Genomic DNA, 19387 nt, shown 5'->3' with positions numbered 1-19387 from the left:
TGTTGTGAAGCTGTAATGATGTACTCACGCTTCTTGTTTTTGTTTGGTTTTCAGTTGCGCAAGCCTACGAGGCGGGGCGGACTGTGCAGTCGACCCAACACCTGGGGACCAGCGGTCAGACATCACCGGCTGTGAAAAAGAAGGTGTGGGTCGTGGGCCACTCATACGTGAGGCGGGCCGCGGACGTATTCAAAGCAGGTGACATGATTCACGTGGCTGGGGAATACGGGTACAGTGTGTCCTTCTACGGAAAGGGCGGGCTCTGTATTGACCAGTTTCAATCATTTTTTGAGGGTTTGTTAGGGCGGACAAGGTCACCGCCGTATATAATCATAGTCCATCTTGGGGGAAACGATTTGGTGGCCACTGGTAGACGACTACTTCTTGAGGCGATGCTTTCCACCGTAAGTTGGTTGGCAAGAAGAGTTCCAGGGTGCACAATTGCATGGTCCCATATGATCCCACGAAAAGTGTGGCGGGGGGGCTATTTCTGTTGCTGCTCTGAATCATTCAGTAAGGAAAATTAATAACAAAGTGAGTAGATTGTTTCGTTCAGGTACACTGCATTCTGTTTTGCATGGTTGTATGAAAGGGGACAGTATGTATTTGGGGGACGGTGTTCATTTGTCCCGGGTGGGGAACGAATTACTCATAGGAGACTTCATAGCATGGTTAAGGAGTTTACAGCATGACCTTTAGGTAGGAGTGTTTTGTGGGGGGTCCGGATAGCCGGTCAACTATCCGGCCTGTGGCGGTAAGGTCATGATCGGTGAGCAGTAATTTGAAGATCCCTATGAGGGGGCGTCACCCATTACGGATGGGAGCGCTCGGGGGAGGTGGCCAATTGGCCCCTCAACGGGGAGGCGGTCCTGTCTAAGGAGAGGCCGCCGGAAGGAAAGGAAAGGTGGTCAAGGCCCCTTCCTGGATAGGAGGGGCTACGGACCCTCCTGGGGAATTTCCCGGGGCCAGGACATCTGCGACGGCAGATGGGTAAGTTGTGTGGGGTGCGGGAGGGGGTTTACGCTACCTTTTAGACACCTCACACGAGTCCTCGAACGGCCGTTAAATGGCGTCGAGTTTATTGGGGCCCCCGTCAAGTACAAAGGGAAATTGGTAGATGCACTTGAGGTACGCCTCTGTGCGGTCGCTCCTCTCACAAGTGAGGGGGGCATTTCTGGGTTAGGGATCTGACACCGGTTACGACCTTGCCGTTGGCCCTTAACGTTAGGATGTACAATTTCAAGTCAAATGTTTTGTAGGATGTTAGTTCGGCTAGGAGAACCTTTGTATTAGAGATCTGTTAAGGTTAGCCAAACATCGTAATGTGGAAATGAAATTGTACATAATATGAAACTGTTATTTTAATGTTTTATTTTTGTTTCATATTTTAATAAATACGGCCGGGAAGGATAACTCCCTTCCCGCCTTCCAAAAGTTCAAGAACTGTTTCCGGTTTCCCAATTCTTGGGGATGATTGTGTTGAGAGGGGGTGGCGGGTATCTCAGCCATATGGAAAGGGGCGACCATTCGGTCCCCCCGAACGTATGGTGGAGTACCACGATCCCCCCGGGAAGCCATCTTGGGCGGGAGGCGAGTCTCGGCTGGTATGCCCGAAGTGGCGTAGCCGGGGCGCGCCTTTTTTTCCCGCCCTAGAGTGGGCTGGCCTAGACACCGACGCGGCCGGCCACGCCCTCGGAGGCAGGCGGGGGCGGGTTTACGCCCGCCCTGAAGACGGATAAAAGGAGCGGAAGCCAAGAAAGCATCCTCTTGTTCCTGTGCTCTGAAGCTGCACCTCCCCGCTGCACGTGAGCTCGAGACGGAACGAAGAGCCAATTTTGACCCACCCACCAGCCCCTGAGGACAGCGATTCGTGGTTAATGAAGTTGACATAGTATCTTTTTTGTTTTCTCTGTTTTCTTACAGGTTGTGATGATTGTCGTGAAATTTCTTAAGATGCAATAAAGATTGGTTATTTCTAGTATGTTTTGCAAATAAAGTAATTTGGATTGATCAGTGTTTACGCTTTGTAATAAGTGATGTTTGCTTTGTAATCTTAGTAACTTAGGTAGAACTGTCGTATTTATTTTTGGTCGGGCGGTAAGGTCATGATCGGTGAGCAGTAATTCGAAGATCCCTATGAGGGGGCGTCACCCATTACGGATGGGAGCGCTCGGGGGAGGTGGCCAATTGGCCCCTCAACGGGGAGGCGGTCCTGTCTAAGGAGAGGCCGCCGGAAGGAAAGGAAAGGTGGTCAAGGCCCCTTCCTGGATAGGAGGGGCTACGGACCCTCCTGGGGAATTTCCCGGGGCCAGGACATCTGCGACGGCAGATGGGTAAGTTGTGTGGGGTGCGGGAGGGGGTTTACGCTACCTTTTAGACACCTCACACGAGTCCTCGAACGACCGTTAAATGGCGTCGAGTTTATTGGGGCCCCCGTCAAGTACAAAGGGAAATTGGTAGATGCACTTGAGGTACGCCTCTGTGCGGTCGCTCCTCTCACAAGTGAGGGGGGCATTTCTGGGTTAGGGATCTGACACCGGTTACGACCTTGCCGTTGGTCCTTAACGTTAGGATGTACAATTTCAAGTCAAATGTTTTGTAGGATGTTAGTTCGGCTAGGAGAACCTTTGTATTAGAGATCTGTTAAGGTTAGCCAAACATCGTAATGTGGAAATGAAATTGTACATAATATGAAACTGTTATTTTAATGTTTTATTTTTGTTTCATATTTTAATAAATACGGCCGGGAAGGGTAACTCCCTTCCCGCCTTCCAAAAGTTCAAGAACTGTTTCCGGTTTCCCAATTCTTGGGGATGATTGTGTTGAGAGGGGGTGGCGGGTATCTCAGCCATATACCGTTTGTTTGTCGAGGATCTAAAGCAGGCTCCTAAGTCAGTTAGGCGCTTACACGTATTTCTCTTGATTCTATTCCTTTTTGTTACAATGCCTTCTGGGGATGGGCTTGCTGTTCTCTTTATTATTTATGAATATTGATAAAGATCCTATCTTGGATACGAAAGTCACCCAACAGTAACTGTTCCTTGCATGAAAGCCTAAGCTCCCGGATGGAGCCGCCTCGCGCTCCTCCTCGGAGCACATGAAGCCACACCCGCCCATTGTCGCTGTGTATGCGGCTGATTGCCACATACAGAATGACAATGGGCAAGTTTGGAGTGTTACTTACTGCATGCTGTGGCCTCCTCTTGCTACGGGCTAGGGCAGATGGAAGGAATGCGCAAACAAGCCAGTGCTGCTGCAGAATCCAGTTCATTCAAAGAAGCGGGTGAAACAAGTTGAAAAGAAGGGGCCAGAGTTCTTTCAGTCTCATCATTTTAGAAAAGTGCAGTTTCAATATTCTATTCACCGAAGCCATGGTTGCTGCATTTTTATTTTATGCAACTAACTACCATTGACAAAGCCAATAGTTCTGGCTTGTTGTAGGTGTAACGTTACGTGTTATATATCTGAATACAATGACAGAAGAGGCAACATACCATTCAGTTGGTACACTGTTACGCAGAGATTTTTAGCTTAGGTGTTTTAAGCCACGTTCTTAATTACATTAAACACCCCCGTTTGAGAGCCCCCTCTTTTTTTATCCTGCTTAAATCAATGGAAACACCATGTCATAGTCACCTCATGGTATGCACGGCACTGTGCATCATGCATTATGCATGACTCATGCCTTCTACTTTTTCAGATTGCTTATGTGCAGGGGCATAGTGAATCCTCCCCCCACCCCACTCCTTGCTTTATTAACTAAAGCAAGGGTGAAATTCTTGATGGGCCTCTTCTGTCTGCAATCCTGCAGCCAAAGGCTCAGCTCATAATTAATATAAAAAGATGGGCCAGTGAGTAAGTGAAGGGATGGGTGGATGGGTGGATGGTGGATGGATTAGTGAAAGTGTGAATGGATGAATGAAAGGGTGAATAGATGGATAATGAGCAAAAGGATGGATTGATGAGTTACAGGGTGGATGATCGGTGAGTGAATGAGAAAAAAGGTAAATAGATGGATGTATGGGTGGAAGGGTAGATGGATGGGTAAAAGAGTGGATGGATGACCGAAAGGGTGGATGATGGGCGAGTGAAAGTGTGGATGGATGAGTGAAATGATGGATGGAAGGATACACGATGGATAGGTTTGCAAATGGATGAATATGTTTGGATATAGATGGGATTACTTATATACTATCACACGACCTCCTTTGATGTGTCTGTAAAACTTACCTTTTGTACCGAAGTTTTGTCCTGAATTTTGACCTCCTGTCCTGAATTTTTGTCCTGAATTTTGACCCATTGTCATGAATTTTGACCCTCACCGTCCTGAATTTGCACCTATGCCTGTTGGTCACCCTAGTGGCATCCTAATTTCTTCTATATGTTAACAAAAGCAGCTGAATGATCAGCTGATGTTGCGCCGTTTTCTAGGTCGGTCTGGGGAGCTTCCTGGTCTGGCTCTTAGCAATAGTGTTTTACTTTTGTGAAGCTAAACTTTTTCATTAATTCTCTCTTTCAAACATGACAACAAAAAGGATTTTGACAGAAGTGCAAACATTAACTTAAAATCATTTTCATTTTCTGGTGGCCTTTTAATGTCTGTTTATGCTTTACATTTTAACTTGATGTGCAGAGAAAAAGGAAAGAACAAGAAAATGTTGCCTTTACTTAAATTTTTAATTTTTTACTTCTTAATAATTGGAGAGATTAGGGTTTTCTAGTGAGTCGTCCTAGATCCAAGATCCTGCATGTGGGCACATATATTAATTGTTTAGGTGTTTAATTTACCCAGGATGGTGAATTCATGTTGTGGTTGATAATGTGTTTTGTGTTTCAGCCTAGTTCATCAAATGTATTACAATTACAAATAGCAATCCTGTGGCGCCTTCCCCCTAGAGTAGTATTTTATGCTGCCACACTTGTCCTTAAACCGTTCTCGTTGTTTTCAGAGATTAGTTTTGGGAGATATTCACATCTAATACATGCATATTCGCCTTGCTTTAGTTGATTCCTGCTTGATGCTAGAAACGTCCATAGTGCAGATACCACTAACATAATTGCAAAAATATTTCTATAGCTTGAGTATATATTGTGAAATCACCACACCACTAATCCTCGCTTTAGCTTCCAAACAGGAAACAGATGACTTCCAGAAGAAAATTATTTAAAATGTGTGTATCATACATGTATAAACTGAGCAGAATAAAAGGTACTAATGATCTAGCGTAAACAAATGTTATAAAGGGTACAGAGCAGTGCCGGCACCTCCGCTAAGCCAGAGGCGCTTCGCCCCACTGCTTTTTAGCAGTGTAAATAAAAGAAACATAAAATGATAATATGTTTATGTTTAGGGTATTTATAAAGCACGTGGCTGCCCAAGGGCCTCCCAGTGCTGGTGGAGCAAACCAGTACTGAGACCAAGGAACGTTAATGGTATTGATTAAATAGCCAGGTCTTCACCTATTTTTTCGGAAAATAGGTTCAGCTTCCACGAATTTACACTCTTAGCATAGAATTCCATAGCTTGGGTGCCAGTTGTGTAAAAGATCTGCCACCCCATCTGCCTCTTTTGATTCTGGTTGTTTTTAACCACATCGATGCTAGCGTTATTTTCCTCCCTTGCTGGACATTTGATTTTCCCATTGTTCATGACGAGCTCAGCTCGTCATGAGTGTATGGTGGTGTACACCATGACGAGCTGAGCTCGTCATGAGTGTCCAAGGAGTTAATAACCGTTCTTTGCCAGAGCAAAGGCTTCTATTTGGGGTATATATGCTTACCAGATCTCTGATTTTGCCGGGGTCCTTGCCGTGTATGGCCTTGTGCGTTAGGCAGTGTGTCTTGAATTTGACTCTTGCCTCAATCTGCAACCAGTGTAGTGCTTTTAAGTGCTTCCCCACAGCTTCCTGTATGGGGACTTTACACAGCAGTCTAACTGAGGCATTCTGTACAACAAAAAGTTTTTTTATGACGTAATTTGGTGCCCTTTAGATAGAGGGAATTACCATAGTCCAAGTGTGATGTAACCAATGCATGGATTACTGTTTCTCTGAGCTGCGGGGGAATGGCTCCAAAATTTTACAGGGCTTTCTAAGCAGACAAAAAAAGGTTCCTGCTTGCCTTATCAAGCCAGAAGCTGAGTTTTTTGATAGTCGGGTTGGAGATTGGTGGAATGGAAAGACACATAGGCCAGCTGATCATAGGCCTGGGGACCACCTTGTTTCCAAGCACCATAAGTTATCCCCTTTCAGCTTCAGGCAGCTGTTTGTCATCCATTCCACCACTCTTTCCAGGCATGGCGCAATGTAGTCCGCATCACCCTTGGTATTGGGGTCGAGAGCGACCACCAATTGTGTGTCATCTGCATACAAAATCTTAGAGATACCGAACTCCTGGACGATCCATGCCAGTGGCCGCAAGTAGACATTAAACAATGTGGGGCTGAGCGAGGAGCCCTGTGGAACTCCACAAGCCAATTGCATAGGGTTAGAGAAAAGGTTAGCTTCCATTACTTGAAAGGTTTTGCCCTCCAGAAAGGAGGACATCCACTCCAGCTCTTTGTCTTGGATGCCACTTTCCCACCGCGGCTTTAGTAGGATTGAGTGGTCCACGGTGTCAAATGCTACGCTACGATCGAGAAGCAGTTTCGTGGCTGAGCTCCCTTGATCCAGGGTCATTTTTAGTTCTTCCACTGCAACCAGCAATGCTGATTTCGTGCAGTATTGCGCCCAAAAGCCCATCTGAGTGGAGTGAACAACGTGATTAGTTTTCAGGAACTCTGTTGATGCTCCGTTAACATGTTTCTCTGTTACTTTGCCAATTAGTGGTAGAAGTGAAATAGGTCGGAAGTTCCCTAACTGGGCTGGGTCCAGATTGTCTTTTTTTAATATGGGTCTAATTATTGCATGTTTCCAGGCTTCTGGAACTTCACCTTTCTTTAACGAGCGATACATGATTTCAAGCAAAGAGGGGAGCAAGGCCTCCATGACCTTTCTCAACACGTTTGACGGGGCTGGGTCTAATGGGGATCCTGATTTAATCTTCTCCATCAGCGATCTCACCCTAGCACATTGTAGTTCCATTCTCAGCCTGGCATGTGGTCGTACCATTCCCAATCTGAAAGGAACTATAACTATCCACAACTCTTTTGGCAAATAATCGCTTTATTATCATTTTATGTTTTCCTGCTGCGGCAGCTCTGCGGGCGGAGGTTGCTCTGCTCTCAGAGCAGACGGGGGGCGTGGTTTGCCCACTCCAAGTACGCATGAATGCTTGGCCGGCTGTCGGGGCTGGCCAAAGTCATGCACACTTTGCATGTTCTCCACCCAGACTGCATTACAGCCTGGGTGGAGAGCATGCCCAGGCCCCCAGTCCCTGGCTGAGCACCGAACCACAACGCTCAGACCAATCACAATGCTGCATTGCCAGGTTGTGATTAGCGATTGGGAGCCAGGTGCTTCCCTCTTCCCTGTTTCGGTCTGAAGAGATGGCGAAGGAGAGACGAGAAGACACACGGGAATCAGGTAAGTTTAAAAAAAATATATATTTTAAATCAGATGGAGAAAGGTAATTGTACACTAGTGATTACGGGCCATTTTGAGGTGATGTATGAATAAGCAGAAATGGGATCTGATCAAACCTTTATTTGCTCTTCTTCCACCTCTGAACCTGACCTTAGTCAATTTTGTCTAGGGTTTCGATTTCACAATCTCTTCAATAGGTGATGATTCTCGTTTAAGGCATGGTTTTGTGAGAGCCATGAAATTGGCGGAGTATAATTAGTTCAATTCGTAATCTTCCAGATTGGCATTAAGTAGAGACAGTGGGAAAGGTTTCTGGACAAAAAGTAATTAAGTGATTCTTTGCTCAATGTGTTGGAAAGGACTTGCAACATATTTTCTTGAAAATTGTCAGTTATGTAGTAGCTATCTGATATTAGTAGGTTAACAATTTAAAGTGTATTGTTATAGCTTTGGTACATATTGTAACACATTTTATATGTTCTACTTTCAGTTTAACCTTAACTGTTTGTGTGATGTACAGGTCATAGTGTGCGTGTCAGCTGGCTATAGACACAGTGCTGCAGTCACCGAAGATGGAGAACTATATACCTGGGGTGAAGGAGACTTTGGAAGATTAGGTAATTTCCCCGATAATTCAGTTACAAAACTTCTAGTAGTGTATTTACTAAACATGTTTCCAAAACAAAACTAATATTTTTAAAAACTATTTCGTTATGCTTGATTTCGAAACAGATATATAAAATCAGTGACATACCTACGGAGAGATGCTTAATCTGCAAATCAATCTGTTGGAAATGAAATCCGTACCCTTTAGCTTCTTTGCAGCTACAGCATCTGAGAACAGTTGTTTTAATTTGAAAAGACCTGAGTATAAGCAAGAAGGTGCCATGTGATGCACTCTCCTCTTGTCAAAGGTGTAAATTTGGGCCCTATGGAGAAGTATGATTCTCCTATCTCGGAACCGAATGTCTGACGGACCAATTAAACAAGAAACATCATCAAACACAAAAAAAAGCATACCATTCTACAGAATAACTTCTATAAGCGGAATAAACAGACGAGGATCTGTTTGCCTTATGAAAATGGATAAAATAGCACATCTTCGCCTTTGTTGAACTAATTTCAAGGTAATGATCCATAAATAGATTGGTTAGGAATTTATGCATATTCCATTTCTATATTTATCTAGTCATAAATATATGCAAAGCTTCCCTCAATCAATCGATCAGGGTTGGTATAGTGCAACTACTCACCTGTGAGTGTCTCAAGTCCCAGGGGACGGGGGTGAGGGGTGGCTCTTTTCATTGCTGGGGTCATCCAAGGAGCCAGAACTTGGGCAGTGTCAGTGCTTGCTGGAGGTGGAGGAGGTCATTCCAGGCCTTGGCTGCGAGGTAGGAGAAGGACTTTCCTCCCGTTCTGGTCCTGTAGATGCGTGGGATGGTGGCCAGAGAGGTCTACTGATCGTTGTCTTTTGGGTGCGTGGAAGGCGAGGCTATTCATATATATTGGTCCGGCGTTGTGCCTTCTTTCGACTGGGAGCCAGTGGAGATCGCAAAGGTGTTTGGTGATGAGGCTGCTATGGGTAATGTCGAGGATCAGGTGTTCTGGACGGCCTGGAGTTTGAAGGTGTTTCTTGTTGATTCCGGCGTAGAGCGCATTGCCGTAATTTAGTCTGCTACTGATGAGCGTGTGCATCACGGTTTATCTGGATTTCGAAGCATGTGGAGGGTGTTGAAGCAGGTCTAGGATGCGGCATTGATCTGGAGGTTCATTGTGAGCGATGAGTCCAGTATGATGCCCAGGTTTAGTGTGTGGTCCGTCTGGGGTGGGGAGGCATTTCCTAGGGCCGGTTGCCGGCAGGAGTTGTCCAATGCAGAGGGGGTGGAGCCCAGGTAGAGGACTTCTGTTTTCTCGGAGTTGAGTTGAGTTTCAGGCAGCTGTTCTTCATTCAGGTGGCGACTGCTTGTGTTGCGTTTGGTGATGTTTGGGTTCTTTGGTGAGGGAGAGAATAAGCTGGGTGTCATCGACGTAAGTGATGATTTTGAGTCTGTGGTTCCTCACGATGGTTGTGTGGGGGGGCAGGCAGATGTGGAAGATGGTGGGGCTGAGCCCTGTGGCACTCCACAGTTGGTCTTTGTCGGTTCCGAGATATAGGGAGGGAGTCTGCCTCACTCAGTTCTGCCGGTAAGAAATGAGCATATTCAGTCGAGGGCCTTGTTGCGGATGCTAACGTCGTGGAGTTTGGTGGTTAGGGTGCAGTGGGAGACTGTGTCGAAGGCAACTGAGAGGTCCAGGAGGATGAGGGCTGCCGTTTAGCCCCGGTCGAGGAGGGAGCAATGTCGTAGGTTGCGGCGAGTAGGGCAGTCTGGGTGCTGTGGTTGCTGCCGAATCCAGATTGGGAGATGTTCAGGGTATTGTTGGCTTCAATGAAGTTTGCTAGCTGGGTGTTGTGTGCCTTTTCAATTAATTTGGCTGTGAATGGAAGTGGGGAGATGGGCTTGAAGTTTTTAATGTCCACTGAGTCAGCAGTGGGTTTCTTCAAGAGGGGGTTGATCTCCTCATGTTTCCAGTCGCCAGGGAAGGTTGCGGTCTCGAGGGAGCAGTTGATTGACTGACATAGTTCGGGTGCGATGGGTGAGTCTGCTCTGTGGAAGATGTGGAGTCGGCAGGGGTCTGAGTGTGCCTTGGAGTGGATGCTTTTCATAGTCTTCAAGGTGCCTTCTGGCGTGAGCGGGGTCCAATTGAGCAGGGTTTATCAGGTGGCCTTTCTTGGCGGGGGGCAGGAGTGGTGTGGAGGTTATGGTTTTCAAAGTTGTCGTCGATCATCTTGAACTTAAGGTGGAAATAGGTGCTGAGCCTGTTGCAGAGGTCTTGGGAGGGTGTTACATCTGTTGTGCTGCAGGGTTTGGCGAATTCCTTGATGATGTAGAAGAGCACTGTGGTATTTTGAGCGTTGGTGAGGATTCTGTCTTGGATGGATTTCTTCCTTGTGGATTTGATGAGATGGTGTTGTGGGGTGGTGGCTGCTCTTGTTTCCCCGGTTTTGTTGTTCCTCCTTGTCTTTTCAAGTCGCTGGCAGGAGTGTTTGGATTCTTGGAGCCTAGGGATACACCAACTTTCTTTCTTGATGTGACTTACTGTGGCTTTCTTGAGGAGGGCGAGTGTGTCAGCGCAGTTCATGATCCAGCAGTGGTGGTTGTGTGCTGCGGTGTTAGCGTCTGGCTTAGTCAGAGGTGGGGTGCTGATGAGGCCGGAGGCGAGCTAGTCTTTGGTGAGTTTGTTCCAGCTCTACGGGGGAGGAGATGAGCGTGCTTGTGTACGATGGCTTTTTTGAAGGAGAAGTGGATGCAGTGGTGATCTGTTCAGAGGAGTCATGTGGTGTGGCTGTAGGTTATGCTATTTCCTTCAGCGAATACTGGGTCGAGTGTGTGCCCTGCTGTGTGCGTGGGTGCGGTGACTAGTGAGTTCTATGTTGGCGAGGTTCTCTAGGAGGGAGGTGTTGTTTGGGTTGTTGTGGTTGTCCAGGTGAAAGTTTAGGTCTCAAAGTAGGATGTAGTCTATGGGGGCGAGCGTGTGGGGTGCGATGAGGTCAGTGATGGCGTTGGTGAAAGGAGTGCAGGGTCTTGGCTGCCTATAGAAGAGGGTTCTGCGGAAAGTCATTTGAAGGTTAGTCTGGATCTGGAAGTGGAGATGCTCCATGAGGATCGTTATGTTGGCTGGGGTGGTGGCCATCGTGCAGAGTATTCTTTTGTGGTTGATGATGATGCCTCCTCCAGGGCAAGAGGGGCGGTCTTTGCGCAGGATCTTGTATCTGTCGAGAGTGACAATGGTGATGTCGGGTGTGGAGTTGGCATTGATTCAGGTTTCTGTGTGGAAGGCGATGTCGGGCAAGTAGGTGTTGAGGAGATGCCAGATTTCTGTGGCGTGCTTGTGTAGCGAACGTTGAGGAGGATGCAGTTGAATGGTTTGTGGATGGTGAAGTCCGGGAGGCGGGAGCTGCTGTTGGGGTACAGAGGTGGCTGAAGTTGTGGTGGCAGTGTAGACAGGAGCGAGGGCCTTGGGTGTTGTTCAGCATCGAGAGCTGGCAGTTGTTACTGCTTCTGGGGTTGAGAGCGTGGAGGGTGCTGGAGTCATAGCGGATGCGGGTTGGAGGCCCAGAGTCCCTGGCACTGTTCACCGTTACAGTCCGGTTGCGGATGGGCGCAGACAAGCTTGCCTTTAGTGTGTCTTTGGTGTGGCCGCGCAGTGGCTGCCATTAAGTAGGGGGGGTCGCTTAGCGGAGTACTGAGCACGCCGCGAGGGAAACAAACCAGTTCCTTACAGCTCCTCACCATCCACCTTACGCCGTGAGGGCAACAGCTGTAGTCGCGGCCAGCGGACTAGGGACTACACTACCCAGCAGCCCCGGGGAGGTCGCAGTCCCGTGACGCTCCCAACGCGCCCGGAGGCGCCATAAAATCTCCGAGCGCCGAGCGCTCTTGGGGGTCGCTTACCGGAGTACTGAGCACGCCGTGAGGGAAACGGCACCAGTTCCTTACAGCTCCTCACCATCCACCTTACGCCGTGAGGGCAACGGCTGTAGTCCCGGCCAGCGGTCTACGGACTACACTACCCAGCAGCCCCGGGGAGGTCGCAGTCCCGTGACGCTCCCAACGCACCTGGAGGCGCCATAAGATCTCTGAAAGCCTCCCGCCCCGCGGGACGTGCGGGGGCAGCGCCGAGCAAAGGGCGGGCAGTCTGGGGCAGGACGAGGCTGGGCTGGGCAACCCCTCTTGGCTGTTATATCGACTACCCAGTAAGTTTTAAAACAAACACTTTTTTTTATGACTGTACTCTTACCGTAGTGTCTATACGCTTCTGGTGTCCCTGTGCAGACTAAAAATATTATCTTTTGACACCAATCGTCTGTACTTTACATACCCATAGTCCCTGGGATCAACTATCTGCAATTAAAATGTCCAAACATAAATCTACTATGGATAATTAGTTAGTAAAAGTTGTAAACAAGATTAACAATGACCGGAGAAAATATCTGGGCCGGGAGAGCCCACCTGACTTACCCTCTGCATCTCCTATAGCCGATACTGTAGTAGCTGTGGACGCAAATTGTGATCCTGACGTTATACTAACAGAAATACCAGTAACGCCGGCTCCTAACCAGGATTCTCCCGAAGCATCTGACGATATCCCGCCACGGCATTCTCCGGCCCTGAGAACTATGAGGGCCTGTAGAAAAGTACAAATTAAGCGTGGGGGAAACAATAACAAGAGAAGAGTTGATAACACACCAAAGAATACTGTCTGCGACAAGGAGACTTTGATTAAGAACAGTGCTTTTAATTCTAACACTGAGCAATTTGATCTATTAGCTAGTATTATAGAGGGAAAACTTGAAACTATTGTAAAGCCATTGGTGGACAAAATAGACCTACTTACAGCTGAAGTGTCTAGACTAGGTAGACTCTTAGATGCACACACTGGTAAGATTGACAGCCCTGGGCCCAAAGAGAGAGGTGTACCACTTAATGATACTGTCCCGAAGCCGCCTGCTGGGAGGCCCAGTTTAAACAAAGTAGTTAAACCAGGCCCGCCAGAGGGAAGTCAAACTGTAAAGGTAACAGCGGCACCTGCACGTATGATTGGAGCATCTGTACCCAAGAAAAGTCGTTTTATTAATCTTCCACCAGATTGTGCGCCCTATGTAGTTGTCCTTTCCAATGTTCCTCCTCTAGATCTTAGTCAGGATCAATCCCCTCAGGAATCACATAATTCACTCAAAAATAAAACGGTGTCATGGTTACACAGGCACTGTGGGTTCCCAACCAATTACTCCGACCAAATTCTAACAACTAGAAGGGTAAATTGGATTGGCAACTCAAGAAAGTCCTGTAGGGGTGATTGTGTCCTTGTTAATTTTAAATATCCTCAGCATGTTGCAACTGTTTTGCTTAGAGCAGCCTCTTTAACTCCGAACGAGAATAATGTACTTGTGCGGCCATTGGGGTATTTTTATAATCATCTTAGTAAGACACCTCCTGCCACTAAAAGAGACAGACCCTTCTCCCCAACCATAATCCAGTTTTTGAGGTACCAATACAGAACAGATATCAAGCTATGAGCTCTCTGGACCAGAATGATTGCCATCTAAAGGCTATTAGGCCTCTGTTGAGCGTAACTCTAAATGCCCAAGAAAAATATTCAGGTGGGACAAGTTTAGACATGGAGCGAACCTGGGATATCACCTCTAAAGCCATTATTGACAGTGGGCTAGAACCTGCCCCTGCTATAGAGACCCGGGTGAATAACCAGCAATCAACACGTGCTGAGGACCCTAATGCTGGTTTAACTGAGGTTGAACCCTGTGTATATGGTGTTAACTATAATATTGTCCAAGATAAACCTAAATATTGTACTATAGGGGGTACCTCTATTGTCAGCTGGAACATAGCTGGGCATCCAAATTGAATAAGTTGGGATGGGATGCTTTTAATAAACTTCTATAACAATATTTTTAATAATACACGGCACAAAGTTATAGAGGAATTGGAAAGTGCCCTCATGAAGCTTGTAGCAGAAGCAAAATGGAATTCTAATTATATTTGGTAAGGCGATTTTAATTCTTCGATTTGTCCATTGTCTTTTTCTAAGGCATGTGGGGTGCAAAACAATAGTGATGAGTATACACCACACTTCCCTCATAGTACCTACGGGAGGCAATTAATAGTATTATGACAACTTAAGATTTAGAATTGGTGCAGCCTGTAAAAGACGCTAATGGCCTAATTATCCCTACTTCTACAGGGAGGAATACTAATTCCTATATCGATCATATCATGGTCTCTTCCAACATTGTACCACACTGTTTGACAACGGTAATAGAGGTACACACTAAGTGATCATAACTGTGTTGTAATGAGAATAGAAACTTGGAAGTGTAGAAATCAGCGGGAGTCAAGAACCCTAGTTAATATTGAGCCTCATAGGGAAAATGAGACTAGGCTAAGGTGGAAAGGGGACAAATCTGCAACAGTAATTCCTATAATTATATCTAAATCCTTGGTAGATATTAATGCAATCTTGACATCGGGAACTGTGTCTATCTCTACTGTGAATAATTTTGTTAATATTAATAAAATTATTGATACCATATTTACAGGAAACAGGCCAGGCAGGACCACCCATGGTAAGGGTTGGTTTGACCATGTCTGCACAACCCTTCTTTCCCAATTGAAACAGGCTTTAGCCTTTAGACCTAGGGATAAGAATCAAGTTACACTCCTGAGACATGATTATAAAATGGCGCTTTCAAAAAGGAAGAGGAAACTGCAGCAAGAAACGTGGGACAGTTTAACGCGGGCGGCAGAAACCTCCGATAGCTGCCTGTTGCCCCATTAAACATCACCTTGGAAGAGGTTGAGTGCAGTATAAAGGCCAGTAAGGGGGGAAAGGCACAGGGGCCTGATGGAGTTCCCATCGATGTCTACAAGGCCCTTCCACTGCTGTGGGGTCCTATACGTACCCTAGTCCTCAATGCAGCAGTAACAGTCTTGATTCCATCTACATGGGGAGACTCGATTATTGTCCCAATTTATAAAAAGGGGGACAAGACAGCAGCATGTAATTACCCCCTCGCAGCCATCGCACGCCAGCACAACCTAAACATCATCTCCTACGCCGACACCCAGCTGATCCTCTCCCTCACCAACGAACTCGCCACCGCCAGAGCCAACCTACACGATGGGATGAAAGAGGTAGCCGAATGGATGAAGAACAGCCGCCTGAAACTGAACTCAGACAAGACGGAAGTCCGCATCCTGGGCTCCTCGCCCTCCGCCTGGGACGACTCCTGGTGGCCCCCCGCCCTAGGCACCGCACCCAAACCGACAGATCACGCACGCAACCTGGGCTTCATCCTGGACTCCTCCCTCTCCATGACCAGACAAGTTAACGCCGTCTCCTCGTCGTGCTTCAACATCCTGCGCTTGCTACGGAAGATCTTCCGGTGGATCCCCACCGAGACCAGGAAGACGGTCACCCAGGCCCTCGTCACCAGCCGTCTGGACTACGGCAACTCCCTCTACGCCAGAACCACCGCCAAAATCCAGAAGAGACTCCAGCGGATCCAGAACGCCTCAGCACGACTCATCCTGGACATCCCCCGTCGCAACCACATCTCCGGACACCTGAGAGAGACCTGCACTGGCTCCCGGTCAACAAGAGAATCACCTTCCGTCTCCTCGCCCACGCACACAAAGCCCTACACAACCAAGGCCCAGGATACCTCAACAACCGCCTCAACTTCTATGCTCCCAAACGCCAGCTTCGATCGACCGGCCTCGCCCTCGCCGCCGTCCCCCGCATCCGAAGAGCCACCACAGGGGGAAGGTCCTTCTCCTACCTCGCCGCCAAGACTTGGAACTCCCTCCCTCCCGACCTCCGCCTGACCCAGGACCACCTCGCCTTCAGGAAGCAGCTGAAGACCTGGCTGTTCGAGCAGTAGCGGACCGCCCCCCCCCCTCCCACCCCCCTCCCCTAGCGCCTTGAGACCCTCCGGGTGAGTAGTGCGCTTTACAAATGCTCTGATTGATTGATTGATTGAACCAATTAGTTTGCTCGACTCATCGGTGAAAATCATGAGTAGAGTGCTGCTGTCCAGGTTGGAAGACTGGGCCGATGAGAAGGGGATCCTTGTGAACTCCCAATATGGCTTTAGAAAGGGCCGTGGGACACTAGATCAATGCCTGAATTTAGATCTATTAATTGGCAAGTATACCAAGGCTAAGCCTGGTAATTTATATCCCAGCTTTGCCGACTTAAGCAGTGCATTTGATCTGGTCGACCACTCCCTTCTATGGCCAGTTCTGTTAGAGCTTGGAGCACCAGAGGAAATTATCTTCTTCTTTGCCAGATTATATGATAAGATGCATGCCTGTGTGCGCTATGGGGTAAGTGGGGAGTGTACCCCAAACTTTAACGTAAAGCGCGGAATAAGACAGGGCTCGCCCCGTTGTTGTTTTCTCTATTTATTAACAGCGTAGATTCCGCTCTGAAAACAGTTAAGGCCGATGCTCCCCAGGTTGATGGGTCTAGTGTCCCAGTTCTGCTTTATGCAGATGACGCTGTGCTCCTATCACGGACCCCCATAGGTTTGCAGCGCCTGATGGATCGGTTTTCTGATTTTATAGGGGAGAGGAAGCTGCTGATCAATAAGAGTAAAACCCATACTATGATTTGTGGGGCTAGAACCAATTAAAATCATGCCTTTTGTATAGAATGGGTGAAAGTCCAGCAGGTGGAAAAATTCTGATACTTGGGTGTTATTTTTTCGCATGATGGTAGTTGGTCCCAAGAATTAGTAAGTGTTAGGTCTAAGATGGTAAAAAGCGCCTATGGCATATTTAAATTCGCCTCTAAGATCAGTGATAGGCGAATCAGGGATATGATGCAGATTTATAAGGCAAGGAGTGTCTCTATTGCATTATATGGGGCAGGACTGTGGGGCTACACCAATGTAGGTCCTTTGCAAAGGGAAGAAAACATCTTCATTAAAAAACTTCTTTGTTTACCTACTTCATCCCCAACCGACTTGATCCACAGGGAAGTTGGGGTTGCTTATTTAGTTACCTTATTTTGTTAAGGCCCCTGATGCTTTGGCGAGCTATTTGGCATAAGGAAGAGACAGTTTTTAATCAACTTGTCATCAAGGACTGTCTGGACCTGGATAATTGGACCAAGATACCTTGGCTTAAGTATGTTGTGGACAGTTTTCAAATTATTTATGGGCTCAACATATTGACAGACCCATGTTCTGCTGGAAATATCCCTACACAGGATATGAAAAATATTTTTATGTTGTATAGAGCCCAAAAACGTCTAGCAGCTAATGGTTGCCTTACTACAGTCCATCTTAATAATAAATACATTGAAAGTGAAGGCTTCCAACAGTACTTGAGCCTGGTAACTAGACGAGCCCATAGATTTATCTTAACCAGACTTAGATTTGGAACGACCCACGTCCTGGTGGCCTTCCTCCACCCAAAGAAGCATCCTGTTGGCCCTTGCAAATGTGATGGGCACTCAAAACAAAGCACCCTGCACTTTATGCTAATTTGCACGCTATTTCTGAATGTTAGGGTTGTTTACTTAAAACCATTGTTTGTAAAGTATGGTATTTTTAATGTGGATGATGACATGAAGTTGCTTTATAATATGAACTCTGCGGACAAATGCTTTTATATTGCTACTTTTATATGTAAATCTATTCAGTTTAGAAAAAGTATGATATTTTAAAACATTCGTCTTTTTTAATCTGTACTTATCATTGTAATATATTTGCTTGTGTGCTTTTATGGTCATTGTTTTTATGTACCGAATAAAGCTTCATAAAATGAAAATGAAATGAAAGTAGGGATCAGGGGGAGGGCGGGTCAGCTGGGTGGCGGGAGCTGGAAGGACACATTGAAGGGGGCGGGGGGCATCAGCGGAGGGGACAAAACACGGGGAAAAAAGGGAGAAAGGAGAGACAAGAGGAAAGAAAAGAGAACAGGGCATGGAGAAAAGAGATGGCACAGAGAAAAAATGCAAGAGAAGCAGAAGAGCGGAGTGCTCTTTAACTGGGCCACCAGGGATAAGGCGCAGGAAGGAGCCTGCGGGTGGAGGGGGACCAAACACCCTGCAGCATAGCGCTCAGGGGCAGCACTCAGTGGTGGAACTGCGCGGGCGAGAGCCGGCACACTAACCAGGTCACTGATTCTGAAGGATCTCGTATAGGCATGACATCCATTGTTTTCTAATCTCATTAACCTTTTCGGAGACATTTCTATTAAATTAGATCAGAAACGCAACCTTCTCAGCAACAATGGAGAAGACGTTTTTATACCCCAATACTCTCTTGTTTTAGAAATACAATACCTGACATCTTATAGTTTAGTTATCTTAGCTTTCCTCCAGAATTTATGAACGTCCTAAAAGAGGCATACACCCCTCCAACACCATGTGTATATTGACCTATCGTAGGCTTCAGTTCTGTATTTATTGATGCTAAACCTATCCTGATTAAAACACACATCGATCTGTGTGCATTTGCTGACAAAGCATCTTCAGAATATGGAATACACATCTACTTCCAAAGTATCTGTTATTAAAGGGTATATGCAACAGGCTCACTGAAGTATACTCCATAATAAATCCAGGACACCGGAATGTCTTCAAATGGAGTTTAATCCAAGAGTAAAAGATCCCATCCATGAACAAGCAGTACAAGAAATAAACTGACTCCAAATAGAATGTTTTCATGCAAGCATCCACCATTACATATTAAAGATTCCACATTAAAAATATTAAAGCTACAGTACAATAAATACTATACATCTCCCTTCCTCAAATTTGAAAATTACAAAGGCTAACATATACTTTTTACTAAAATACATTACTTCATACGAAATCTGAAAGATAACCAGGACGTTTGGATACTCTTGCAAAACGTCTATTTTTTTTAGAATTTTCAAACATACAAGATTTATTTTTCATACAATTATTCTTTTCCTTCAAAGGAATCACCCTTTTATCATTTTGGAAGCTTATCCTAACAACAACAGCAGGTCTATTCAGATTCCATATGCGATGGTCTTGTGTTTGAATGGCATTATTGAAAACCTTAATCACTTTGATAGGCTTCATGAATTTTGTTTCAGAGCTACCCACTATACCAGGACGCTTAATCATGACCCAATCATCTATACTCACAACAGTTTTCTTGACTTCGTGCTGCAACGACCGGAGCCGCCCACTCACAACCTTCTATTTCTTCAATTATCCCATTTTCTTTTAATTTTTCTATTTCCTTTTTCATATCATCTTTGACA

General features: G+C 46.4%; 1 protein-coding gene across 9 annotated transcripts in view; it reads left to right on the top strand.

Moving 5' to 3' along the window:
• HERC1 (HECT and RLD domain containing E3 ubiquitin protein ligase family member 1) overlaps positions 1-19387 on the top strand; it is a 2101515-nt gene that overhangs the window by 65398 nt on the left and 2016730 nt on the right. For all 9 annotated transcript variants that reach the window (XM_086959402.1, XM_086959399.1, XM_086959397.1 and 6 more), the window contains exon 6: positions 8044-8140. In XM_086959402.1, the coding sequence (XP_086815528.1) occupies positions 8044-8140 (97 nt within the window). The remainder of the gene's footprint in view (positions 1-8043; positions 8141-19387) is intronic.

The sequence above is a fragment of the Lissotriton vulgaris genome, chromosome 2_2 (genome assembly GCF_964263255.1).
Source record: "Lissotriton vulgaris chromosome 2_2, aLisVul1.2, whole genome shotgun sequence".
NCBI classification, from domain to species: domain Eukaryota; kingdom Metazoa; phylum Chordata; class Amphibia; order Caudata; family Salamandridae; genus Lissotriton; species Lissotriton vulgaris.
This window is presented reverse-complemented; position numbering and strand designations above follow the sequence as displayed.